Here is a 27,463-nt window from a genome sequence, read left to right as displayed (position 1 = left end):
ACAGTTTCCCCTCTATCGTACTACATTATGACTTCCACGTTACTACTATACAGTCTAAAATCTGCCAATACTTAGCATCGGATCTGGTAGGTGTGAGGGCCATCACAGTTCTCACATCATGGAGTTGTGAACTCCCCTGTATCTCCTTCGCACCTTGCTGCTATTGTAAAGAGAGGGAGAGCGGCTGTTTGCAAAGCTGAGCTCTCTGTGTCCTGGCCAAATCCTTTATAGATGGGCCAATTTCCTTCCCAAATGTTTGATCATGGTGGTGTTGCTGATGTTCCAAAGACAGCCTGGCAAACGGCTTCTTTTTGCTGGCAGGAAGGACCAGTCTTTGGAAATTTAACTCTGAGTTCACTTATTCCTGGGAAAATGAGAGGCAGATTTCAATGAGCAAAAAGCTTCAGACCTTTAATCTTGGTCATTTTCCCTTCTGAAATCCAGAAAAGTTATTTAGAAAGCAAAATACTTCAGTGAAATGGGAAATAAGCTATAGTTAGGAAAATATTTTCTAACCAGATAACGACAATCCAGAAAGTGCTTCTGAGCTCTGAAGTATTGGCTACAGTTAAATGAGAGTTGGGTTTTTTTTCCTGGTAATGGATATGCTCTTTCTTGTTTTACATATTTAATGAAATTATCATGGAGAATATTAAATACATGATATTTCAGAAATTCATACTGGTTTTGCTGACTGTCCTGGAGCCTCTTTTGTCCATCATTAAGTTTGCCTCTGACTAAATGTTTCTGATTATTTGGAACTGAAGATTAACCGTTGTACTCAACTTTACCCAAGCATGCAAATGTTTCTGGGAAGTTGACTGTAAACTAGGCCATAAGCAACCAGCGTCCCACAGATTATGTCCCAGGGCCGGCTGCTAGGATATTAGAATATGTTATGTTTTGTTGAGAGAGAACACAATCTCTTTCCTGGATGTGTAAAAGATACCTGGGGAAAAATTGCTGGTGAGGCACCTCTAGAGAGACTGGGCCAGAGCCAGAAGAAACTCTGGATGGGAGCTAAAAATTGTAATTATGAAAACTTCTGCTCGCCTGATGTCTAAACTCCTCAGCTCCCCAGGTACTGGGAGCTCTCTTCTGCATGTGCCTTTCTGCCCAGGTGTTCCTTGGTCTCAGTGGGGTGAAATAGCCGGGTGCCTGGCACAGGTGTGGACCCCTGGCCCCTGCAGTGGGTGGCCCTGCCTACAATGTACTGCAACTCTGCACACAGTGCTTTGGCAGCTGCAGCTTTTAAAATACAGCTGGAGGGAGAAGGGGCAATGCCCTCTTTATGAGACCACTCAATGTCCACAGCATTTGCCCCAATTTCTCTTCTCATCTCATCTGATTTCTAAGGGGAAAGTTTTTCACTCCCGCTTCCGATCCAGAGGATGCTTCTGCAGGATTGCCTGGAAAAGGGACAGAAACCCTTCTCTCCACGTACTTTAGCCATGAGGGCAGACAGCATGGCTTAGTCTTGCTCTCTTTCCCTGGCCTAGTGAATGTTGTCTTATGCAAGGCACAATGGCTTATTTAGGAAGGAAAGGCATAGAAATCTCTTCTCTCCCTTCAAACAGGCTCTGGCCTGGGCACTGGGGCATGTCCCTGGGAGTAGGAGACAGAAGACTGAAATCTCTGACCTTGCATTTCCCATTTCTACGTGGTGCTTCAACCACCCCTTTATTTTATGAATCAGCGAAGGTATCATTGGCTATGTATTAGCTGAAAAGATGAAGTCCAGGGCAACTTTTGAAGGAAAGGGAGTAGTCAGGTATCTTCAGGGCGTGCTTCATTGACACTGGGTGAAATGGCACATGGAAAATGCCCACCTGCCCTCCGCCTTTGCTTGTTATGGAGAGTGCCAACATCAGCCAGAGCTGCTTGCATGCAGCAGCTACAAACTGGGGTGCTGGATGCTGTTTGTGCAATGGTCACAGAGACACGGTGCTTAACGATGGTCCTGAAGTCCACTTTGGAGCCAGGTACCTGTTTTTTAATATTTTAAAAAAAAGAAAAAATTTAGATATCCTTTTCCCTCATGGATGGGTGTGTTGCTGGCAGCTTTTTAATTTTACCCAGTGCTGAGGCTGACTCTTTTCCCTGCAGAAAGCAAGAGAAGCTGTACCCTGAGAAAGTGCTGGCATTTCTGACTCAGGGCTCCTTGCAGATGTTCGTCCTGCTCCTCCCATGTGAGGGCTTCCCTTGGCAAGCCCTCCTTGAGTTGTGAGTGTTGCTCACTGCTCCTGCACTGCCACTTGGCCCCGTGCGATGGGTACACCACACAACCATAAACTCTTCCTCTGGCAAACAGTGGTAAAAATATTGCAAAGAAGAGATTGTGGTCTCTTTCCCTGCCCCCCCCCCCCCCCCCCCCGCCTTTCCCCTGAAGACTTTCTCCAAATACCTCTAAGTTGCACAGAAACAATAAATCACAGTGCATGTCTGCAGCCTCTGTTGATGTGATGGGTTTAGCAAGCCTGACACGCATCCCTCGGTGTGGCTGGGGCAAAGAGTATGCTAAGAAATGTCATGGGAGAGTGGAAGAAGTTGCTGTTCCAGCTGTTTCTTGCTGCTTTTCCGCTGGAGATTGCAGGCTGGTAAAGCTGGAGATGGAATAGGATGAGTGTGTGCATCTCAACTGCTTCTGGGCAAGCAGCAGAGGCTCAGGCAGCCTTCGTCAGCGGATTGCGTGGGGGCTTTCTCAGTGGTGATACAGCTGTGTCAATCCAGCAGCTTCTCACCACTGAAAGGGATGTCCTCCCTCTTCGCTCCCACCCCGCTGTTGTGGTCCTGCCCCTTTCTTGCACAGGGAGTAGCACCTGTCTCATCTGTTGGTTCAGCTCATTTGATGAGCAGAAAAAAAATATTAGTTTTTTGGGGGGCTGTGGGGTTTTTGTTGTTGTTTTTGGTTTTGTTGTTGGTTTTTTTTCCTCTAGGTTTAGTGAGCTGAGCTAGCTCTGGGAGGTTGGTAAGCAGGGGAGCCCATGCAAAGAGGCGGTAGGAGTGGCGAGAAGAGAGGATTGCACCTTTAGTCAACAGTAGCTGTTAGACCAAGCTCAGCTGCGGTGGCAACCACAGCCTAATTAAACAGCAAAGTCTGTGGCATGCTCAGCATTTTCCCTTTCTCTGAATGCCGCAGAGCGTAGACTGAGCTGCACATCTGTAATGCCAGGAAGAAATCTACTTCTATGCACAAATTAAAACTTGCTAATTGTCTCTTATTTTTATGGAATACCCTTTATAGTTTCTTTGCTGTATATTTTTCCATTTTTTCCTTAACCACAGAGAAGAAGAAAAAAAAAGTTTTAAAAAAAAGAAAAAAATCTTGACAGACAAAAATTTTATGCTCAGTGACTAATGCAACTAAATTCATTGGGTATTTTTTTTGTTTGAATAGGAAAACAAGACTTACACAGATTAAAAAAAAAGTTGGCAAAGATTGCCAGTTCAGATGACTATTTTTGCCAGTAAATAAATAAATTCATGTAGGTAATTTTGAGCCACTTCAGATCCCACAGGCCAGAGAGGTGGAAAGCCATTCCTTGAATTTTAAGATTTTTATGGAAATAATTCCCTTTGTCCTACAAGGAGAATTAGGGGATCTGCTCACAGATGTTCCTGGTGGTTTCACTGAAGGAGATGTGGGAGCTGGACTTGCCTTTGCATATGCAAAGGGCAATAAAACAAGCAGCCAAATGGTCAGAGAGGTCCCCATAAACACATCAAAGTTTAATGCTTGGTTTATGTAGCGGGCCTCGAATGTCTGTAGAAGATGGGTTTAAGCTGGACTGCCAGACTTGGAAGCAACGCAGGCACGAACGCATACTTGGTTTCCCAGCTCTGCTGTGAGGGCAGTAAGAAACAGGGAAGGAAGGGGGACCAGAAAATGGGTAACACTTCAAACCACTGGTTTGTGAGCGTTTGGTGTGTGAATGTATGTCAACACCTATAGAAAAGGGAAGACGCGTGGCATTCGGTTTGTTTCGGTTTTTTTTGCAACCCCGTCATTTAACAAAGAAAGCACCGGGGCTTCAAACAAGCAACAGCTTCTGCTATTGATGCCTATAATAGGACTGTGCTGGTAATAAATTATGGCAATGAGCTTGTTAGCAGAGTCCAGGCCTTAAACACTTGCTTAGTTACCGTAGCTATAGCTCCAGATCATCAAAGTGCTCGAGGCGACCCAATGCCTGTGACAGGAGAGCTCCTCTAACCCAGGCTCTGCCAGGGGAAGGGGCAGGATTTCTATCTCTCTGCCTTACAGCACTGTTAGTAAAAAGGCTCAGCAGCACTCAGCACAGCTCTGCTGCAAAGATAAGGAGCAACAGCAATTTTTTTTTTTCTTTTAACGTTTTAATTTGACCTCTTGTTAAGGTGTGCACTGACTAGTTGCATATAGAAAAAAAAAACCTGCCTGAGCGCATTCTGCAGGCAGAAAACAGCTTATCTTCAGTCTTCCATGGAAAGACTTAGATGAAACGAAGATGGGAGCTTGTTTCACTCAATACTAATCACAGTAATGTAATATGTATTTGCTTTTCTCAATTACAGGCCTGAAATGGGAGGCTCTAGGGAAAACATTTTTTTCCTTCTCTCTGACAATCTTATCATTTTAATGCTGCCTGCTATTTATACATGAAGGAAGGGAAAAGAGGGAACGATAACATGAAGCACTGTGACCCAGGCTTAGAGCAACAAAAGCTGAGGAAACTCAGCAGCAAGTCCGCAGTCACAGGCTGCTGCGTGCAGGCGAGGAGGAGGAGGAAGCAGAAGCAGCTCGTAGCTACATCTGCTGGCTCAGTGCAACCAAGGGCCTCCTTTGCTGGTGACGTGTCAGCGTGCGTATGCTTGGCCGTTAGGTCTGACGGCCTCATCTGGCTGGCTCCAAAATTTCAGTCGCATCTGATGCACTTCTGATCTGGGGCAGAGCCAGAAGAACTGCCCAGGAGGGGAAAACCAGAGGCCAGGCAGGGTCCCTGCACCTGCGCAGCACAGCTGCAGCCTTGAGCATCTCTGACGCTTTCCCTAGGTCAGACTGTGGTTTCTCTCTGAGGGGTGCGAGAGGCTTTTCCAGCCCCCTTTGCACATGGCCTTTGCAGCGTGAAGCATAGTGAGAGAGTTGCCTGCCATGGGGGTGGTAAGAGGAGGAGGAAGGTTTGCACAGCTCCTGCTGGGAGCAGGGGGGAGCGTGGGGTGCCTGTGGCATGGGAGGCGATGGGGAACAAGATGGGTGGTGCAGGATGTCCCCAGGCGAGGTCCTAACCAACTGTGAGACGGAGGGACCTCAACAGGTTATGGGGCGGGAAGGGAAGGCTGGAAAGGCAGCAGCTTGCCATACAGCTACGCTTGGGCTGATGTATCAAGTGCGTTGCTTTCGAATGGGTAAACCAAATCATTGAACTTGGCTATGTTTGGAGAGACATGTCTGACCAGCTGTGTGCTTAATTACTGTCCTTTTCTCATGTAGGATCTAGTCCAAGCTCCAGTAAAGACAGCAGAACCTTGCTCAACTTAATGGATTGTGTCTTTTAGTGCCAAGATATTTTTTCCACAAATATCTTAGAATTTGGGCGGTGGGCAGGAGGGCAATTGGCCAGCCCTGCTTCCTTTCCTTGCAATTAATTCTAGTCAGTGGAAATTTTGTTCTTTTCACAAATTATCTTTTTTTAAAACCAGAACATTTGTTTTTGCAAAAGTATGCTTACTTTTTTTAGAAAACTTTTAATGATTGAATTGAAAAAACAGTACCGAATTTTTTGTGGTTTTACCTTTCTGATTTATTATTTTTTCATGTCTCCCTTTTAAGAAGCTAAAAAGGAAAGGAATGAAAGGAGTGATTAAAAATTTCTTCTTCAAGAAGAGGCTTTTGAAACTGAGCATCTTGAAAGTCCAAAGGAAAAAAAAAAATCAGTTTATACAGAGTGTCACTAACTTCTTTCCTCTGACCTTGCACATATTTAACTTAGGTAAAGTTCATAGGAATTTTAGGCAGTCACCCAGGAGGAGAAAGAATCATAGGACAGTTTGGGTTGGAAGAGACCTTTAAAGGTTATCTAGCCTAACCCCCCTGCCATGGGCAGGGACGTCTTCAAATAGATCAGGTTGCTCAGAGCCCCGTCCAACCTGACTTTGAATGTTTCCAGGGATGGGGCATCTACCACCTCTCTGGGCAACCTGTTCCAGTGTTTCACAACTCTCATTGTAAAAAATTTCTTCCTTATCTAGTCTAAATCTACCCTCCTTTAGTTTAAAACCACTCCCCCTTGTCCTGTTGCAACAGGCCCTACTAAAAAGTCTGTCCCCGTCTTTCTTATAAGCCCCCTTCAGGTACTGGAAGGCTGCTACAAGGTCTTCCTGGAGCCTTCTCTTCTCCAGGCTGAACAGCCCTAGCTCTCTCAGCCTTTCCTCATAGGAGAGGTGTTCCATCCCTCTGATAATTTTTGTGGCCCTCCTCTGGACCTGCTTCGACAGGTCCATGTCCTTTCTGTGCTGAGGACTCCAGAGCTGGATGCAGTACTCAGGTGGGGTCTCACCAGAGCAGAGTAGAGAGGCAGAATCACCTCCCTCGACCTGCTGGCCACGCTTCTTCTGATGCAGCCCAGGATACAGTTGGCTTTCTGGGCTGCGAGCTCACATTGCTGGGTCATGTCCAGCTTTTCATCCACCAGTACCCCCACGTCCTTCTCCTCAGGGCTCCTCTCAATCCCTTCATCCTCCAGCCTGTATTGATGCTGGGAACTGCCCCGGCCCAGGTGCAGGACCTTGCACCTTGTCCTTGTTGAACCTCATGAGGTTCCCATGGGCCCACTTCTCGAGCTTGTCCAGGTTCCTCTGAATGGCATCCCATCCCTCAGGCATGTCAACTGCACCATGAAAGGGAGCTTCAGGTTGCCCACTTCTCCAGTTAATTTGAAATATGGGGAAAAAAAATTCTCTATTTGTTAGCATCCATCTCTCAAATTCAGCAGGTCACTGTCAATAGGACAGCTTGGAACTAGAAGATTACTGAACTGGAAATATTCAGAATTAAGATGCAGTATTTCAGTGAGGGGGGCTGATGTATCAGTGAACACATACAAAGATGCTAAAGAAGGCTACAGGTAGATATCAAGGTCTTATTCACTTCTAAAATCACTAGCCTGTCTTGTATATTCAAGCTTCCGGTTTTCCGTTTAAACCAATATTTATACAGAATGAAAATATTCACACTATAAAATTTTTAATATATAAACCCCACTGTCCTCCTAATTATTCAGTCAGCTGTTTGGACATGTGCACTGACAGAGACAGTATGAAGAAACACTGGCTCGAGTGTTTTTTAGTGTGAAGGGTGGTTTTATCTGCATTAGCAACTGTTCAGTAGGCAGCAAGCCCTTAATAATAAATATTTTCTTATCCTGATTTTGTTTTATTTTTTCCTGTTTCCTTATTTCTACAGCTTGCCCATCAGCTTCTTGCCAGTCTTGGTCAGTCTCATCTAAGGGATCAGAGGCAATGAAAACTGTTCAGTTTCTGGGTGGTTTGTTTTTTTCTACTGCATGGCTTTGTTTATAGGTTTGGGTTTTTTTTGTTGTTTCTATAAAGAGCCCTTCATTGCAGAGAATCCCCGACACCTTTAGTGGATTTACTGAGAAGCACCAAACTGATTTTTAACATGTTGCAAAAATGCAGCCACCTCTGAGGAGGAAGGTGTTCATTTTCCAGTTTGGGACAAGGTGTAGGACAAAAAAATATCTGCCTGAACTCGGAGCATGGAGCACAGGGTGGTGAATTTCTAGGATGTTGTTAGGTTTCTGGAATTAAAAGAGGAGGTAGAAGGGCTCTGTGTGTTTAGGTACTAGCTTGAGTCTTATCTGAGAGATGGCATCTCCCCGACACCTTTTCTCATGTTACAAAATTGGGTATAGGTTTGGGAAACAGTATGCGGTCTGTTGGGTCAGAAAGTAATCCTCCTGGTTGGTGGCTCCCTCTAAAATACTAACCTGATTGAAAAATATTGATCCTTTTGGTGTGGTGTTTCAGAAGGGCTGAGCATACAACTGGGAGCCCATACCCAGCAAGGCACAATGAAATTTCAGTGCGTAGAAGGCTCGGCTCGTGCTGAGGTAATTGAAGGACCCCACAGCTGTGTTCCTCCAAGGTTTCTCATAGTAATTTTCCATGAAGCTATGGAAAAATATTTATCCTTCCTTCTATAAACATGTCTGTAGGAGATTTAAGGGAAGGCGTGCATGCAGACACACACAGAAAAAAAAGTCCCCTTACATAGCCATAATTAACAAAATGTCTATGTTTTAATATTTCAGGAGGTTACAAAAAAACCTGTGTTTTCTTTGTCACCCACTCCATTTTTGTGTGTAATTAGACACAATATATGCAGTAGAGAGGTCTAAGGTTCTGGCCACCCCCATGGCAATTCACGTACTGGGAGGACTATCCTCTGGGACAGTACAGGTTAAAGAAACTGTATGTATTTTGTGTTCTTCAGTAAGTCTGGGGTGCAGGACATTAAAATAAATGCTTATGAGGATGACCCGCTTCTCTTTTTATTGCCTCCTTGCTCGCATATATCTGGATTTCTTGTCTCTCCTCTCAGGAGCAGTTTTCATGTGCTTCCTACCTCCGTGTAATCAGCAATATTTCATTGCAGCAAGGCCCTTTTAAATAGTGAGGCTGGTGCTTTTATTTGCAATTATGTCTCCCTAGCCAACATGCACAGTAAGGTAAAAAGGGAGAGCTGAGCACATGCATACCCTCAAATGGAAAGTTGTGTTTATGTGGTTGTGGTTATGGTCGGACAGTAACCAGCTTTGCATTCCTGGGCATGCACAAGAGAGGTGTCTGAATTTTCTGAGTCTGCTAGTCCACTCAACATTATTTCAACAAAAGGTCTTTGATCAGGTCATAGAGTGTAAGATAAGAAAGGAGTCCTTTGGCCAGGCACCGTTTCTCTTGCTGATTCACAGATACAGGAGCTAAAAGGGTGGGCACAGATGCAGATGTCTTTTCTGTAGGAGGTAGAATTTGAGCAATCTTCCTGAGTCTAACTGGGTGTGGACTGGCCATTACTGGAGCAAATCTTTCTTCAAGCCTAATCAAGTAGGAAATGATGTTATTTTTCTCTGCAACAGGCAGCTTTTCTTAAAAACTAAAACCCAACCAACCAAACAAAACCCCAACAACCAAACCTGTCATGTAGAGCCAGTCAAACCTATAATATCAGTTTTGTGAAGAATCATGCCACTTTGAAATTTGTTCCTCATCTGCAGTCAAAATGAGTATTACCATTTTCGACACTTCCTCTCTCACCGTCATTTTCCCGAAGTTTTAATTTCTGAATTTTTGCCTGTTAGATGTTCAAAATAGCATCAAGGTGTTTCAGTGCCAAACACAACAGGAATGGTGTTTCAATCAATAGATGAATTGAAGTCATAACAGGATTTCTAACAAACAAACCCTGCCCCCCCCGAGTAATTCAGCTGTTCTGTGCTCACATTGTAGGCAATAATATAGGAATAAGAAACATGAAAGGTCATATAATGGGATTTTAAATTACTTTTCTTAATTTTCCTCAATTAAATTTTAAATACTTTTTCCTGTGGGGCTTTTCCTAGCATGAATTGAATTTTAAGGAGAAATTGTGGTTTTATGAAAATAGACTTTCAGAAAGCTATTCTGACCATATTTAATACTCATCAGCTGGGGTTTTTCCCTTTCTTGCTTTTGGAAAATGCTGGTTGTTGGGGTGTTTTTTTGTTATTGTTGTTTTGACTGAAACATCAAATTTAAATAGTGAAAACTTAAATTGTTAGAGCCTTGTAATTGTAAAGGATCCTTGTAATTGTTAAGGAGACCACTAGGAGTGCTAGCCCTGATATCGTGATGAATTTGTGCTTGGAACATTTATCACTCTTATAAATGGGGATATCGTGGACCGTAACCACATCCTCCTGTGAACTGCTGTGTTATGCAGGCCAAGGGGACTCAGCTGTTTCTATAAGAGGAGGATTATGCCTTCAACAATTATAAAGATATCAGCCTTAGTAAGGAAGCTCAGGTGATGGAGGGCTATCCCACACCAAGCTAAGCTATTCTACTGATTTTTTTTTTTTTTTTTAACTTCAGAACTTGTTGCCCTCTTTTGGTCTGAATTTTATTTTTGTTTCAGCTTCCAGACACTGTCTTTTTCTGCCAAATTACAGATCTATACAACCTCTATGACTATTCACGTTCCCTGTTGGTAACTGGAAATTGTAAAACGTATTTAACTTTCACTTTCACGTACCATGTTGATCCCCTTACTTCTATCAATGTCAAGTCTCTCCAGATCTCCAGACTTGCACTTGGCCAATAATGGTCTCATTAGATCTGGGAACAAAAGGGAGCCCCATTTTTACAATGTTTCTAAATGTAAGACTGCTTTTGCATTGTGCTATTCAGATGAATTTACTATGAAAGTCCAGAAGACTGTTCAGTCTTTGTTACTGCTTATCATGTTTTTGTCACTTTCTAGTGTTACCTGCAGTTATTTTATATGTACTTATTTCTTTGGGTTGTTAATATGGATATTGAAGTATATTGAGCATAACATGGACAGCTGCAGGATTTCACTAGAAATGCATCCTCTGGCCGAAGGCCACCATGGTGCTAGTCTGTACTGCCCTGTGTGAGCCTTGGGTGGATTACGAAGAACTGCTGTTTTTAGCGAAACTCTGTAAAGCACCGGGAGCTGCCATTGTGAAGCACCTTGTGAAATCATGGATCTAGATTAGAATTTCTGTAAGACAGAGATCACATTGTCACTTTCTTATTTTACATATTGTGCCCAAAATCTTGCAGTGTAAGTATTATAGGGGCAATTACCATATTCTGCCTGCCACAGAAATTCCCTTTCCTGCCTGAGCAGCAGTACCTTTGAAGAAAGTGGTCTTCAGGGTCATCCTTCTCCCTTGCTTGTGCCTGATACTTCTGACTTAATAGCACTTGGCAGAGCTGAATTTGACCTTAGCTTGCTCAGGGCTGACTACTGTTGATTCCAAGTTACAACATGTAACAAGGCTGGGGATCTTATTGCCACAAGGAATCAACACAGCTCAAGGTCTTAGCAGGATCCTAGAAAGAAACAGAAGCTTGTTTGTATGCAAGCAGATGGAAGAACATCCATAATTAATGTGAAGAAGGTACTGGCCCATCATACCCAAGACCTGCTGCTTTTTCTAGATTGCCATCGCTCCTCTTTCATCCCTTTCTGCTTTACTTTTCCCCTTCTCCTCCTTCATCTAGCACACTGTAGCGCTTCAGTCTGTTTTAATTTGTACAATTGTATGGTATCAAACAATATTCTAGCTGGTTCCCTTTGTAATATAAATAAAAAGTACTATTCAATTCCTGTGACCGATATATAAAATTAATTCAGAGGAAGGAGTTTTTAGTAAAATAATCAAACTACATGTTCAGTCAGCAGCAGAAGGCAAATGATTTAAGTAGGACAGTTGTAGACATTCCTCTCTTCTTATGGGATTTACACCCACGTAACTGGGGAACGCATTGAGCTCTGTGCCTTGCTGTCTGCTACTTCTAGTAGCCCTTCACTTTTATATTGGCTAAGCCTTATTTAACTGTTGGCCTTGTCAAGCTGGGAAGAAACAGAAAGGAGAACTGCAAGAATGAGACAAAATATGATGTAATGATGCTAAAATAAACATGGTACAGGAAAGGCAAGAAAGTCAAGCTCAGTGAAAGCTGTAGAACGAGCTGGAAATCTTTGTGTGGAAGGTTTTTCCAACAGAAAATGCTGATTCATCCAGCCCTTTGCAAAAAGGTGTTAATTTCAAATAAACCTTATTTAGAAGGAGTGATTGAAAACCATTTCCATAACATTACAGTCTACCTTTGAAGGTTTGAAATTACTTCAGTTTTGTCTTTGATATTATTCAGTCTGTTTTGAAATTTTGATTGGCTGGGAATATCAGTTTCTGTTTAGCTTTTGCTCTTTTTCAGAATGGATTTGTTAATTAGGGGTGTTTGATTTCTTTCTTTTTTTTTTTTTTTTTTTTAAAGAAATGCTGGCTTTTCCCACAAAGGGAAAAAAATAGTTAGGTTATGCAAGCCAGTTATAAGGAGAGGGTAGTTGAGCAAGAGTAAACTGAAGGGAAAAGTCTACCAGGAAAGTAGAGAAAATCTTGTACAATGGTACCTACAGCAGATGCTGAACCAGGTGTTTGGGTGGCAGGATCTCCAGGGCACCCAGCACTGCACGTATGTAACCAGACTGTCGGGGTATTTCAGTGAGAGCTCAGCCCTTGCTTGATGGCCAGTGAAGTCTGTCACTGGGTTTCATCAGGAAACACCTGAGCTTCTCTTTCCCCATGGCTTTCTTGATCTCGGTTTGCCTTTTGAAAACCAAGAGAGGAGGATGGTCCCAACTGGCCACAGCCCCTTCCCATGGCATAGGACAGCAGACTTGCTTTCCTACTTGGCGTCTGGACTCTTCAAAGCTTGAAAGGAGCTAGCAGGGTGAATCTGCCTGCGTTACTGGCATTTGTACATTTTAACCTCGTGGTCCTGTGGGGCTCGCTTTGTGATTTCTGGCTGGTCGGGGTGACCGTCCCAGAGCACTGCTAGAAAACACTGTGCTTCCTTACAGCCAGGACAAAGCGGGGAGGCAGAAAAGGAAAGCAGGATGAAAAGCGCTATGTTTTTTGTAGGCTGGCTTCTAGCCAGATGAGTAACAGCCACTTTCATTTAAAATACAGGTAGGGAACAACCAAGCAGGGCTTGGGTGGGGGCAGGGGTAAAACTGTGTGGGGTTTTGCTCAGGGAAACTGAGCCAGAGAGAAACAGTAAATGCCGGCCAGACATAGCTATTGAAGCCTGTTTAAATGGCCCTAAAGGAATAGAAAAACTAGAAAAGTTTTTTTGCATTAAGTACTCACTGCATGAGGCTTGAAGCTTGGCAAAGTAACTATCTCTTGAGTCTTTGTTCAAGAAAAGTAGGACTTAGAAATTTTTTTTTTTTACAGGAACATTATTGCATCATTGAGAGAACAGACTCTGTCATCAGTTTTTCCGCTTAATGGAAACAATTTTGGCTAACTGCCTGGGGTCAGCAAAGACTGAGAATTCATACGCTGCTGTATCGCTTCCACGGCGCATACAGTGTTCTGCCCACAGAGGTCTAAGTGTCCAGGTGACCTGATTCAAGAGAGATTTGTATCTTGGCTCCTTAGTCAAAAGAACATAGGTATGATGTTTTGCAGCTGTGATACTTGTATCTTCCAAGTCAGGAGGTTTTAGCGCTAGTAAGCCTTTGCAACCACTCTGCTGGAAGAGTGGAGGTGGAGTACTGGAGGGGTTAGATGGAAAATGGGGACAGCTTAGCTTGGGATGAGGACTCTAATGCCGCACCTTTGCGAGTAATGGTTTGCTGTCGTATGCTGGGCTGTGAACTGTGGCAGATCAGCTGTTGTTTCATGAGCCGCAGAGCTGTCTTGGCAGGAAGGGTGAAAATCTCTGGTACAGGTGTGGGAGGGAAACCTGGGGAACTATTGCAGAAGTTGCAGGGTAAGCCCTTTCCCTGCATGAATCAGAGCCCTCGCTAAGAGACGCAGGTTTAGCAGCTACCTGGAGACATAAACACATGCCTTTATTGCTGTAATGAGGAATAGCGTGGAGACTGTGGGCCACAGGCAGGGAAATGACCTGTGTCTGTATGAGCAGCTGCTGCTGACCTGTCCGCAAATTAGCATGAGAAATAAGCATGAAAAACGCATATAGGCCCATCGTGCATTGAGATCTCTGTCTAGAAGGGAAACAAAGCATGTGTTTTAGAAATAAAAGTAAAAAAGAAAGTCTGGTAGCACAGTTTGCTGAGCCAAGCATTCCTGCTTCTCACAAGGACAATATTTTATGACGATGCCTGTTGTATAGGAAGATGTGGGGATACACTCGTAGGATGATTATATCTGATTTGCTGTCACTTAGCATATGAAAAGCTTGCTAAGAAAGTAGGCGGGTAGTAGGAATGAGTTGTGATATTAGAAGAACCTGCTGAGCCACCTTTGTAACTACAGCATTGTTACAAGAGAAAGAGCAAAACCCAAGTGCAGCGACCCACCTACTCCGCAGTAATGAACGGCTTTGGTGGTAGAACAGAAGTTCCCCGAGTTCCTGGAACGCTCTTTTGTCTAATGCAGATTTGATCTTAGCCAGGGTTTAACCACCATCAGAAAGCATATTAAAGACATGTTCTCCTGCAGGTCATGTTTAGATCACAAAAACAGAGCATTTTTTAAATGTGTCAGCTGGCATGCTTAATTAATGCTGGTTTAAAAAGTTCAGTCTATCTATCTAAAATAATATTTAAAACAATGAGTATGCATATGCATTTTTAAAAACTTATTGAATATGATGAGTCCCTTTTGATAAAAGGTATACTATATATTCAAAATTTTGCTACTTACAAAACACAGACTAGTAAAAATAAAGCTATTTTTCTATTGTAGCTGTGGCCTAAAGATGTATAAAATTGTTGGTGTTTTAACAGTGGTGGAAGAATTTAGTTGTCTCCTTAGCCCTTTTCAGATCTGGTTTGGTTTTGTGATGCAGACGGGATGTGCCTGGCTTAGTGAGCTTGCTAATAACTTAGTGATAGGTGTGGCATGGGCACCTTCCAGAGAGCCAAAATTAAGGGCAAGAAGGTAGCATGCAGAAGTAATCAGGCCAGCGCAGCATCACTGGCTGAGCGTTCAGGTTAGTGCTCATTCTGCCCGAGTCCTGTTCACAAGCATGCATTTTAATGACGAGTTAAATGGGCTTGCTTGTTTAATTGTGCGATGCTTTTGGCTTTAGGAGTGAATCATCCTCCGCGCGCATCCACGGGTGCTGGCGATGCCTGTTGTGTGTGTGGGAGTTCCTGGCAGGGCGCCGGGCATGTGCGAGCCGGGCGCAGCGGCTGCAGCTGTGGGCCCTGGGGACCCAGCACACTGGAGTCGTTTGTAGCTTGTGTACAACTCGCCGTGTGCGATTCGGCAAACTCCCTGCTCCGGTACAGCCGGGGTCCCGTCCCATCCCTACGCTTTCCAACTGGATGGGCTGCGCTTGCTGGGGACAGATGTTGCTACTTGAATTTGTCTAATGAGTTTTGCTTTCCCCCCACCTAAATGTAAACATTTTTGTACCTGGTAAAATCCAGTACAGTTAAAAGATGAAGAGAAGCAGGAAAGCTGGTTATCTTTTTAGCTATTAGAAATCCCAAGCTTGGGTAACAGTAAACACCCCTGATTTCTTTTTTTGGCAGGTATCTAGGAGAGTTTTACCTGTTATCTGTATAATCCAGGGTGGGGGTGCATGTACACATGGCTGGGAGGGCTGGGGAGTTAAAAAAAAAAAAAAAAGAAAAATGGTGTCCCATCTGGGTTAAATATTTACATAGTTTTAGTTGAGTAGGAGAAGAATATTTGAGTTTGGCTCACCTAAGCACAAAGGGTGTGTTTCTTCAGTTCCACGGGGTGAGGGGATCCTTCAGCTGAACTCCTTTTCTCTCCCACCTGCATTTTCTGCTAAAATAGTTCCTGCCGGTGCTGTTTCAACACCAGCTCTAAGTGTTGATAACCTTGTCGTCAGGTTTGACTGCCTCTGGACTGACCTTGTCGGCTGCGTAGGCAGAAGCCAGGCGTTTTGAAGAACAGACGTTTTCTCCGTGTACCTGTCTTGCTCCCAGAGCAGAGGCTGGTCATGGTAACTCCTGCAGTATGCACAGCTCCGTCTCAACCCTGTATTCTTATTTTTATGGTTCTGTGTTTAGTATTGTGCTTGGCTTTTGCAAATATTTTTGCTATTAGACTGTTAGGGAAGGAGACATAACTGTCTCTAAGGATTATGAGCCAATTGGTTTTGTTGACCAATGTTTTAAATTCCTGATATTTGTAACCCATTTTATTTGTGTGTGTGATTAACAGCATAGGTCACTGTAGGCGTATATATTTGGTGTTTTGCCAGCTGAAGAACAACATGAAATTTCCCCAGAGCTTTCTCTGTGACCCCTTTGTCTCCATCCGTCCCCCACCCTTCTTTTTTCCTTGCATTTAGAAGTGTTGGTGAACAATCCAGCATAAACTCAGCCACTCTCTCCTTCGTATGTGCTTCTCCTTCAAACGGGATGTCTGTTGTGGTCATGGTTAGGACTTGGAAGCTGCCTGATCTTACAACAGGCTACAGCTTTCTCCTCTTCTCCTTTTACCTCAGCATCTGCAGCCCTGGCAGTGTTAAGGTCTGTTCAGGCATGTCAGTCCACCAAAGCCCGAGGTTAAACAAATGTGGCCAGCTTTTGGTTTAATCTAAAGGCAAGTAAACACAGAGTTGTTAGTTGGCTTTATTTTTTTAAACTTTTAATTTTAAAGAAAAAGACCCCTCACTTGAAGTTATACTATGATTGTTTTGGCCCTGGCTTTACTTTTGAACGGTTGATAAAAATGAGTGCTTCTGTTAGAGGAACTACAATGGACAGCAGGTTATAAGCAAGCAACAGTTATAGCGAGCTTCACTTGTTCCCAGGAAAGAGAAATTCCCTGTCCCTACCAGAAGCATGTCTTGGCAGCAAAAGATGATTTCTTCAGGAACCCTGAGCTACCTCAGCCTTGCAGGATGAGGTTGCACAATGTGTTGGCTTCAGCGGTAGACCTGGGTGAAAACACTTCCCAACCCTCTCCTCCTCCTGCTCCTGTGCCAGGCTTCACTGCTCCCTCAGCCGTGCCAGCCGGCAGTCTGCACAGTGGTGGCGGTGAGTGTACCACACAGAAACACCCTGAATTAAATCATCCCTGTCCCCCAGGTCTGCAGGAGGAGGAGAGAGCGTGAGGAGCTGCGATGTAGAAGGGGAACCGGTCCACCACAACGGATGCGGGGGTGAGCGTTTGCAGAGCTGGCCGCTCTGCCAGCAGTGTGTGCTCCTTCTCCCCAGCACGGAGGGTGAAGGGTTCCTGGTCTCCCAGGAGCTCTGCCAAGGTCTGGCTAGGCAGCAACGATTTCTGCTGTCCGTCCTTCATCCTTTTTGCTGTTGGTTGCGTAGTGTTATGGTGACATTTTGTGAAAAGTAAATAAAAGCAGAATACACAAACGCCGGAGTGAAGTGCTGAAGGCCGTATTTGTGGTGTCATCCTGCATCAGCTGACCCTGTGCCGTTAGCCCAGCCTTGTCTCCATTTACCTGGAACAAACCTGGATCCAGTGTGGAGCTGAGCAAAAAAGAATATGCAGAGGCTCTTGTAGGCAGAAGTATAAAGAATCTGGCTAAGAACAGCAAACTAAGTGCAGCAAAAATGCATTTGGCAGATATACGCTTTCTGTTTACAAACATTATGCAAACATTCTTTGATTATTTTATTTTTTTAACCAACTTTTCATCTTGTTCAGTGAGTGAATGGTTAGAGGGAGCATAGCTGAGTCTGGAGGGTACTTGTACATGATTTGAATATTTGTTATTTGCTTTGCCTCCATTGGTTGCTTGCAGTGTGCTCCCCCCCCCCCCCCCCCCCGCTTCATTTTTTGATACCTGCCTTGGGAATTCCCAAACCACAAGAAGCTTTTACATTAGCTCTGCAAATGCTCTCAATGCAAATAGTTGTGCCAGTCTTTTAGCATATCTTCATTAATGGATATATGTTTGCACAAGAACCTGCAGTGTTATCCATGTTTGTGAACCTTCTGGAAGATGGAACTAAATTGCTATGAATGTTTGCAGTAAGCTCATGAAAAGGAACCTTGACACCACGAATTTGCTGGGTTTTCTTGAACAAATACCTGTAAATACTTCTCCTTTCCCCCGATGTACTATTTTCTTCAATATGCTGGCAAAAGCAGTAGCTATATCTTTTTTTAAAAAATGACCTTCATCGCCTATCACTTGAAAGGATATGTTTTTGTGAGCTGAGTATAAAATAATTCCTTAAACCCTTGCTGTAGAGTAGAGGGAACTGTGGACTGTTAAGCTCAGCCCCTTGCGGAGAGATGAAGGGTAAAAAGCAGGGTGAATTCTGCCTGTCCCACACCATTGCTTACTGGAAATAAAACCTCTCTGTACTGTTAAAACAGGAGTAGAGTCTGGAGCATATGTGATCTGTCCTGAAGCAGAGAGCGGTGTTGGTGATGGTGCAGCAGCGTGGCCTCCCGCCTGGTTTGGTTAATGACAGAGACTGCCTGTGAGAGCTGTTTGGTCGGGCTATAGGGGTGGTAGCGCTGTCCTGGTAACTAGTCCACGCTCCTGAACAGAGACAGTTCACCCAGGAAGGCTCCTGTCCTTATCAGGCATTTTCTGAAATGAGTGCTCCAAGTTCTTACATGTAGCCCTGTTTGTTCATAAAGCCCCCCCATAGGGTTGTCTGTTACAGCACTCCTTTTGTCTTCATCAAGATAGGAAAATTCAGCATAATTAGTGAAGCCTGTTTGCATATTAAATACTGTAGTCCCTTAAAATTTGTCTCGTCGCATATATGACACACTTTGCCTATGCTTGAATTGTTTGTTTGTTTTGACTAACTCTCATTTACCTGAAAAAAATTCTTTTTCTAGTTTGGGGAGGGCTATATGTTGGGGTTTTTTTCATGCCTTGGCATTTTAGAAATTCTTGCGTAGTCTTTGAAGGTGGTTTCATGTTGGAGCAAGTGTAATCCCTTTTTGCAAGAGGGGAGACAGACTCCTTTTTTTCAGAGGTGTAGAGTTTTCAGAGAGTATGTGCATATCTATCAGTCTGTTGCTTTTTAGCTTTTTTTTTCTTTGTGTCTTGCTGTTCAAGTCTCAGCAGAGAGGATGTTGTGTTGTCTGCTGTGTCTGTGGTTTTGCCCTGTGTTTGTAGAGAGTATATATATTTACTATTTTGGTGAAATATATGCCTATCCATTATTACGTTATACAAATGGGCTTTATCTGTTCGGCCCATGTTGCTTGATTCTGAATGCATGATTTGTCCTGAGGAAATAATTTAATTCTGGCAGTACCTCCTGGTTTTCGTTCTGACAGGCCTTATCAGATAGCGTAGACTTTGAACTTTGCATGTCTCTTCCTTTTTGTCTGTTACTTCTACTAGCACAGGTAGAAGTAACATTGAACCTATGCATGGCCTAGTATGCATGCAACTCTTATAATACACTCTAAAAGTTTTGGGGTTGCTATCAATAACTCTTACGATATGCTCTCTTGTGGTTTATGGTCATTTTCTACTCAAATGGTTTCACTTCCTTATCTACTCAAGGCAGATAAACAGATCTGCCGTTAGATTAATTGAAACAGGAATATAGAAATACTTACTGCGGTTGTGAGGATGGCTCCTTGATGATGCTATTGGTCTCTCCAGACCAGGCTCAGGATATACATGCACAGCTGCCCCTCACACATGGTCCTATGCATGCGGGAACTAAAATAGCATTTCACAGCAAGACTATAGCCTTTACATATAAAACCGTCAAGTTACCCAAGGCAGAGAAGACACATCCTGTACGCCACTGAAAAGACCTATTTAAAATTTGTCTACTGTGGGTTATATCTTTTGCTCTTCCACATCTTTGTTACTCCTGTATGGGTTGTTACAGTAAGACAGACTTTTCAAAGTAACTTGTTGTTACTGAGAGACTTGTCAAAGCAGAAATTTTGAAACTCTAACATGAACATTTAGCAGTCCCAGCATTAAAGCGATTTCTCCAACAATCTGCCTCTGAAGTGTGCTAGGATAGGTAGGCTGGTGTTCGGAGAACTGCTAGGGTAGCTTTCTGTTGTCTGTGTGACCACTTGAACCACTGAGTATAGATAGGGTAATGTCTAGAAACTTAGAGAATGCTGCTTTCAGGAAAAGGCTAATGACAAAAGACAGTTCATGCAGAGGAAGTAATAAACACTAGACAGCTTTGGCTTTCTGCCTATCTCTTCATGCTTAAATGTTGAACTTGGTGGCAGAAACAAGTGGCCTCCTGTGAATACATGAAATCAGAAACCTAAGAATATTTGTAATACATACAAGCAAAGAACCCAAACGCCAGCAATACAAACCAAGAAGGCCGTGACATTGCTCTAAGGATACCAAAAAAGATAGAAAAGGGCAGATCCTGTTGAACCATAGGTGATCAATAGTTGCCGTAGATTCCAGAAGCACCAGGAGCAGCGGCTTGAAGAAGCCCTTGTAAAATTCCAGCTGCACTCCAGAAATATCTTCAAACTGCAGAAAATGCAGGAAGTATCACGTGCAAAATGTTTTCATCATCCGTCGCTGAGAAGCGCTTGGTTAATGCCAGTGGTACAAAATGGACGATTTGTGTGAATGTCAAATCTCAAAAGTCAAACTATACCTTAGCAATGAGGACAGAAATGATGTAATTTTGAACAGGGCTGCTCAGAAAGCTAGAAATAATCCTGTCAAATGTGACAGCTATGTTCCAAGATAGTGAGGTAGTTCACACCAAACACAGAGTGTAAACAGAGAGAAGAAAAAGTATAAAAATAAACCAAGTTTGTGCAGGAACAAATGTGTAGAAGAAAGCAGGAAAAGATGAACAAGTGAGAAGGAAGTTCTGGGGAGAAGAAAATCCCACTGTATTGAAAAATGCTCCAAGTACAGAGCCACCTGCATTGATTGTGGCAGACGATCTCATTATTGAAAAGTTTGTGAGCATATGTAGACAAAAAAAAAAGAAATATAATAATGCCTGTACAATACAGTGCTCCAACCCTAGAATAATAACGTGAAATGGTTGTAAACCTCAATCTAACACCAGCACAGTGCAGCTGCACGCAGACAGGAAACCGTATGCCATGTGGAGGGTGCGTTACCAGTAAAGACATTGCACTAGTAAAGGGAATAATGTGAAAATGTAATCAAGCACTTCACATATTAAAATCTTCATAGTGCATCATCCGCATTCCACGATGCCAATATAAAAGCGGGGAAGGCACCAAGAGGAGCTTTACAAGATGAAGGTGCAGTTAATACTGACAATGACAAAGTCACTGCTAGTCACCAATAGTAGTAAATTCATAACCCTAGTGACACGCAGGATGGGACAGACAAGTGATTCATATAATAGAGAGACAAGGAACTCTAGAAATCTAGTCTGAGCAGACATATATTGTGGAATCCCTACAGCAAAGCTGCTGAAAGATTATCAAAATGTTTTTGAAGGTCTGAGATTTCTTCCAGGCACTCTGCACCTGGAAAAAGATTAAAGAATTTGGCTGCTATAGCACTTGCCCCGCAGAGTAATTGCTGTATGAGGAGGAAAAAATGTGAGCTATAGAGATATTGAGGTGGGGGAAAAGGTAACTTTGCCGGTTGCAAAGTCTACGCAGGGAATCAGCATATGGTCATCATGGAAAAGCCAACCAAGTTGTGATTTTGCAAAGCTGAGCACCTTGGAGCTCACTACAAAGTGTGTGTCATTGAGGAACCAGTGGCAAAAATGAAAAGCAGCCATCTTTGGCACTGAGTATTGAGGGTACTGGCAAGTGGATGCGGAAAACACCTACCTTACCACATTCTGGGCATCAGCAAGTAAACAGAGATGGTTAAGGATGGCATTTAAGATCAAGGCTGAAATGAAGATTATCAGTGCTTCCAGTAAGATATATAACATACAGGGTCTGTTACTGATGATACCGTCATGGACTGATATGAGGGCAGAGGAGTGGAAGCGGTGTCAAATCAAAACCTCAAACTCATCAAACTGTTGGAAACAGTCAGGGAAGTAACTCCATAGCAGAATGGCAGTAAGAAAAACAGTGGTTGTCTGCAACACTGTATTTAGAATGCAGTTTCTGGGTTGCGATGTCCTGACCCCAGTAGTGCCGCTTCTACGGTAGATGCCCGCAGTGCATTGGTATTTACCTCCCTGATCAATTTAAGCTCTTACCTGTTCTCAAACTCTCCCTGAGAGTATTTAGTCCCAGCTTCTCAGCAGCCATGTGGAGATCTGGATACAAACACGTGGCATGGGATATTTTCCAGGCGTGCCACGCATAGACGGTGGCACAGCCATCACTTGTGTAAATGTGCTGGTGATCCCACTGTTCTCTCTGGAAATGATATCAAACATGATGCCAGTGAGATACTTCTTAAGATGTTCTTTTAAAAAGGCAGTTAGTGGCTTTTATGTCACACCACTCTGATTAACAGAGATAAGAGTCAATCGTATTCAAAAGGGATTTTGGTAATAAGTTTTGTGCGAGAAATGTGAATTTTGGGTACAGAGATGTCGAACCATTTGCATCCTGAGGCTTTTAAATCTTTGTATGTTTCTATTTTGACAGCTGCCTTTGCCCACTATGGTGCTACATTGGCCTATATGGAGGCAGTCTATTGTAATGTAAACATAATGACTATCGGAAATGTAAGCACCTGAGGAAATTTTGAAATTAAGCCCTGTGAACTCTAATGGCGGAAACGCCTCCTCTGAACTGGGCAACTTTGTACTTTCTATAAGGAGCCGCTGAAAAGTCTTTACTGGGAAGTACCTGTTTCCTGCTTCAGCCTGGCGCTTCCCCCGTGAGTGGGAACCTGCTTGAGAAACAGCCCCACGTGCCTGTCTCAAACCTCGGTTGCAGTGGTCAGTATGGTGTTGCAGTATGCCACTGTCAGAACTCCTTTAAAGACCTGCAGCCTCCTATCTCAGTGAGTCTAGCTGCAGATCTGGCTATCTGCCCAGCCGTAGAAAAGGAGCGAAGGCATTTGAGCAAAAAATGACCATGAACCACAGGAAAATGTGTCACTAAAACTTCTGATAGTAACCCTACAAGTCTTTTAGTGCACTGTTTCAAATAAAGTGTGCCGTACTATAAAAGAGACAGATGAGTATATGATTAACAACCTTATGTAAAGAGTTTGTAGCAAGAAATTGTGCAACTGAGTAAGATCCTGAGATCCTCGGCCTGATAGAGAGAATAAGCCAAGCCAGATACGGGCCAGTGTGTGGGCAGCGACTGGAAGGAACTGTGGAACAAGCTGCTCAATGCAGACAGACATGTAAGAAGGGACGGATGCAGGGGAGGAGTCACGCTTATCTCCCAGAGTTATCGAAATGAGCAAAAAGTCCAAGATAACATCATCTGAAAGCAGCTCGATCAGTTTGTTGAGAGCAGAAAATATTTAAGAAAGATATAATGAAGCAACAGATTAAAATGCTAGCGATATCATGTTCTTGTCATAATAACCCCAGTTAGCCAATACCTGATGAGCAGTTGTAAAACATGATGCAATGAAGCCAAGGGAAAAAAGATAGAGAAATACACAGCGTTTCTGAACGGCCTCGGAGACCTTTTCACCTGAAGCCATACAAATTGCCTCATTGTTGTAAATTGCTGCTTGGATTTTGAGAAATCAGTTGAATTGTTAGAAGCTGTTATTGTGACCATTGTGGACAGAGCAATGATGCTTCCAGGTAATGTGGTGTCCCAGACTCTGCAGTTTCCATTGGTGGATTTCACTGTGCTTGTGTTGAGTTTGGACGATTTACTTGGCAAAGAGAAATCAGTTGTAAAGCATTATTGCCATTCCACAACCATTCAAGTGGTGGGACTAAATCGGCATTTTAGGTTGCTAAAATTCTCTTAGACAAAGCTGCAGCAAAGAAAGAAAATAAATGGAAAGTTATTCTTGCCCGAAAAAAGCGCTCAGAGAAAACATAAGAATATCCTGCTACAAAATTTGGTGTCACGTTGAGGTCGGACTTTGGTGCCTATTGCTCCAGCCTGCAGCCTGCAAAAACTGAGAAATAATCCTGTCTTGGTGCTCTGTAGAGTCTGTTTAGACTTATCTTTCCAGGCTCTGTATAGAATCATAGAATAGTTTGGGTTGAAAGGGACCTTTAAAGGTCATCTAGTCCAACCCCCTGCAATAAGCAAGTACATCTTCAACTAGATCAGGTTGCTCAGAGCCCTGTGGTAGTTCCCTGTGAAAATCATTATTTATTTAGACTTTGACTCCTAAAAGATTAGCTTTTAAGGCCTGAGTTAGTTTTTCATCTCTTGAGATCCAATATGTACTGGCTTCCAGATGATGAAGTGTAGGGCAGAAACCATTCCACATAGTGTTGCTAATTTCCCTTACAAGTAAAGTGATAAAAGCAACTTGAAAAGTGTGATATGGACCCACTGGTGAAAGAGGGACAGGCCTTTCAGAGCAGACTTCCAAGAGTTCTGAGCTTCACAGAGGCATTCATTTAGTGAGCAACCAAAACCTAGGGAAGATTTTCCCCTCTATCCTTCGAACTGGAATGTGTAGGCTTTCTGTTTATACACATTAGTAGTCCTTTTGAGTTCCAGAGACAGCCTGCATGCATAGCCATTCCTGTGAATAAATACTTTCAAAATTGAGATTTCATTTCATACTGCTTTGCTCCCCTAGAGAAGGGGAGTTTTCATCCACTTGCTCATTAGAGCACACACTGCTCACGTAATGGCCAGGACTTGCAAGTCTGCTTATCTGGTGTCTGCAATTTATTAAAGACCATGTGCTGAAGAGTTGCTGTAAAATTATGTGAGTGTGGAAGGAAGGTACGCTTGCCACAGTGACAAGTGATGAGGTGCAGATGAGCTACAGTAGTAGCTTGGTTTTAGGACAGGGAGGCAGCAAGTCCTGACAATGTTCTCGCACTCCTTCCCTCTGAGGCATTGAATAAGTTACTCCCCTGCCTCAGTTTCTCTATCTGTAAAAACGTAAGAACAACGTGATGATAACTTGCTTCCCCCAAAGGGATTTGAGTGGATCAATTAGCTAATATCTTTAAAATGCTTTGAAGGTGAAAAGTATAGTGCAGATATAGCCCTATTAAAAGTCTAGGACCAAACATTCTTATTAATGAGAGTATTATTCTGGAAGTTCAGCATAACGTGCAATATAAAAAAGTGCATTTATAGTGGTGCAGTTAGTTAATATTCATGGCTTTGTTCTCAGCTCATAAGTTTGCAGTGAGAATACAAAGATGGGAACGAGAATAAGGGATTATTGTAAAACAGGGCAAAATGCATGTTGTGGACTAATATAACAAGTCATTTTGCCACTATAAAACTATCTTCAGACAGCTGCAAGGATTTTCATGTACTGGAGCTGGAACAGGAGAAAAGGAACAGATCTTGGTAGATTTGCTGCTATAATAATAATAATAATAATAATCCGTTTTCCCTTCCAGGCAAAGCCACGGGGCTAGACCTTGCTTGTTGTGGTGTATAGTCACCTTTGCACTTTATCTTACCTGCAAATCTCAGGCTGGGAATCAAATTGCAGCCCTCCTCAGCAGGCTAAGTCACTGTGATCCACCTTCTATTGTTAAGGAGTCATTGCTAAACCAAATGCAGCAGGAAAATTACTTGTCCTGGGGTGAAACGCAGAGAGGCAACGCTGTCCTTCTGTCTCGGGGAACCTGAAGGCAATGAGGCAGGAGAACCCTGATTTTTTAGCTTTGGGAACTGAACCTGCTTTTTTATTTTTTGCTTTCATAGCGATATTTCTTTTCGTGTCTGATGTATGATCTGAGACCATTATGACTTCTGTGCTTTCCTTTGAGTTAATATTTAATTCCTTCTTAAACATTAACCTTGGCTGGAGTTGCTTTTGTAAAAGAGGTCTGCTGTGCTAATAACACTAATAATTTCCTTTGAAAAGCATGGGAACAATGTGGAGCACTGTACATGTCTGAAAAGTAAACTGTCTTTTAATGACACATGTTACTGTTTCGCAACACAAATATTTTTTTGCTGTTTCTTCTGATGTTTACAAACTGTTCCTGCCCAAATTGCAATCCATGAGTATTCTGTGGTGGACCCACCTCTTGTGCCTGCACCTTTGTTGTGAAGCAAAGCAGTAAGGCAGAGATCAATGTCGTTTTACTCTCACCAGTTCATGTGCTATTAAGTGAAGTGCAAGTCAAATATAAATATATATGTAGCTGTAACTACCAGATGAATGGCACTTGGCACAAATGTTTCTCAACCACAGACATCAGGAAGAGGATTATTTTTTTTTAAGTTATCAGGCACCAGAGACTGCATGGTCAAATGAATATTATCTGTTTCTGCAGAGGAGCATGCGTGGGTACGGTACCCTTGAGGTGGGAGCCCAGCTGGTCTAATCCCCTCTATAGGCAATGGGCATTCAGGGCCTGTGACTGCGGGCAGCAGAGGCTAGAAGAAGAGGAGCTGTTTCCAGATGCTCATGGTGGGCTCAGCTCTACAGGTGGAAGCAGGTTGCTAGAGGAGGCTTGGGCTGGGCTGTGCCGAGTGCCTCCATTGGGGCCTGGAAACCCCAGCTGCGCGGCGCGAGGCAGCCAGCAGCGCAGACCCGAATGTGGGGCATTGCCCTGCAGCTGGAAAAGCCTTTTCCTCTTATCTTCAATTCGGAGTTTAGCTATCCTTATTATCTGAAATAGGAGATAATGTCAGTTTTTCTCCCTTTTCTCTCCTTATAGATGAGTGAGGTTCCTCTATAAGCAGCATTTTAGGTAATTAATGGATATTAAAAAAACAAAAATATTTTTCCCTTCAAAAACTAGTCTGCATATCAGCACCTTAACTCTTGGACTATTTCAGGGATCAGTTCTGAAACTGATACAATGAAAGCGAAACCCAGGCAGGGAAGGTATTTTGTGCTGGCTGTGTTGGGGAGGTGAGTGCAGTGAGGAGAGCCAGGTTTGGTGCCTGCCCTGTGAAAGTCAAAGCCATCCAGGGAGCTTTAGGGTAAAGGGGGGAGAGTGGCAGATTTAATGACATTTTGGGCTTATGTTGCTATGAATAGGAGTGAAGGGGTTTGAAGCAGCGTCGTCCTTAGGACCCAGACCCAGTAATGGTGGCTGTGTTGGGTGCTGCTGGCAGGTAGAGGTTTGAAATCACCTCTGCTAACATAACTGCCTGCACCTTCCTAGGCCTCAGTGCTTTGGGCCATGATGGCAGAGCTGTGAGAGGTGCCAGAACCAGTGCTCGGTGCTGTCGTCACCCCGACTCGCAGGGCCCCATCTACCATGCGTGCTGCTGAGCACCTGGCTGAGCAAGGGGGGCAGCAGCGCAGGACCGGAGAAGACACTGAGGACCGAAGGAGGTGCTGCCAGGGTGGGCAAGGAGAAAGATTGTATGGTGGTGTGACAAAATTTTTGATGCAACTGCTTTGTGGGAATATCTTGTCAAGGAAGGGGTGCATGCTGCAGTCACATGTCCTTGCTGGATGCTGACAAGGGATGCTGAGACTCCACCAGGGCCTCCCACAGGAAGCTATTAAACCCATGTATTCTGGGTTATTTCTTCTCTAGGGGATGATCAAAAGTCTCATCAGTGTTGCAGTCCCAGAGGCCTCTTGGCTGCCCATAAGTGTCCCTCCCTGTGCCATCAGCATGGAGAGTGTTTTTCTGTGTGGAAGAGTGGGGCCACTGCCTGGGCTGATGAGGAGCTGAGAGAGAAGAGGACCTCTTCTCCTGGAGGAGGCACTGGAGGGGGTGCAGGTG

The 27,463-nt window shown here is 43.6% G+C and overlaps 1 protein-coding gene across 2 annotated transcripts in view; it reads left to right on the top strand.

The window, feature by feature from the left end:
- LOC148053234 (uncharacterized) overlaps nt 1-27,463 on the top strand; it is a 179,202-nt gene that overhangs the window by 39,853 nt on the left and 111,886 nt on the right. Inside the window, exon 2 of one of the 2 annotated variants that reach the window (XM_087776431.1) lies at nt 27,272-27,460. The exons of the other annotated variant lie outside the window; for it this stretch is intronic. Within the exon in view, the coding sequence (XP_087632557.1) occupies nt 27,272-27,460 (189 nt within the window). The remainder of the gene's footprint in view (nt 1-27,271; nt 27,461-27,463) is intronic. 2 annotated transcript variants of the gene reach the window in all.

The sequence above is a fragment of the Nipponia nippon genome, unplaced genomic scaffold (assembly GCF_047370975.1).
Source record: "Nipponia nippon isolate SJK-2023a ecotype South Korea unplaced genomic scaffold, ASM4737097v1 scaffold_4, whole genome shotgun sequence".
Taxonomy (NCBI): domain Eukaryota; kingdom Metazoa; phylum Chordata; class Aves; order Pelecaniformes; family Threskiornithidae; genus Nipponia; species Nipponia nippon.
The sequence above is the reverse complement of the archived record's forward strand: the minus strand, read 5'-3'. Positions and strand labels throughout refer to the sequence as shown.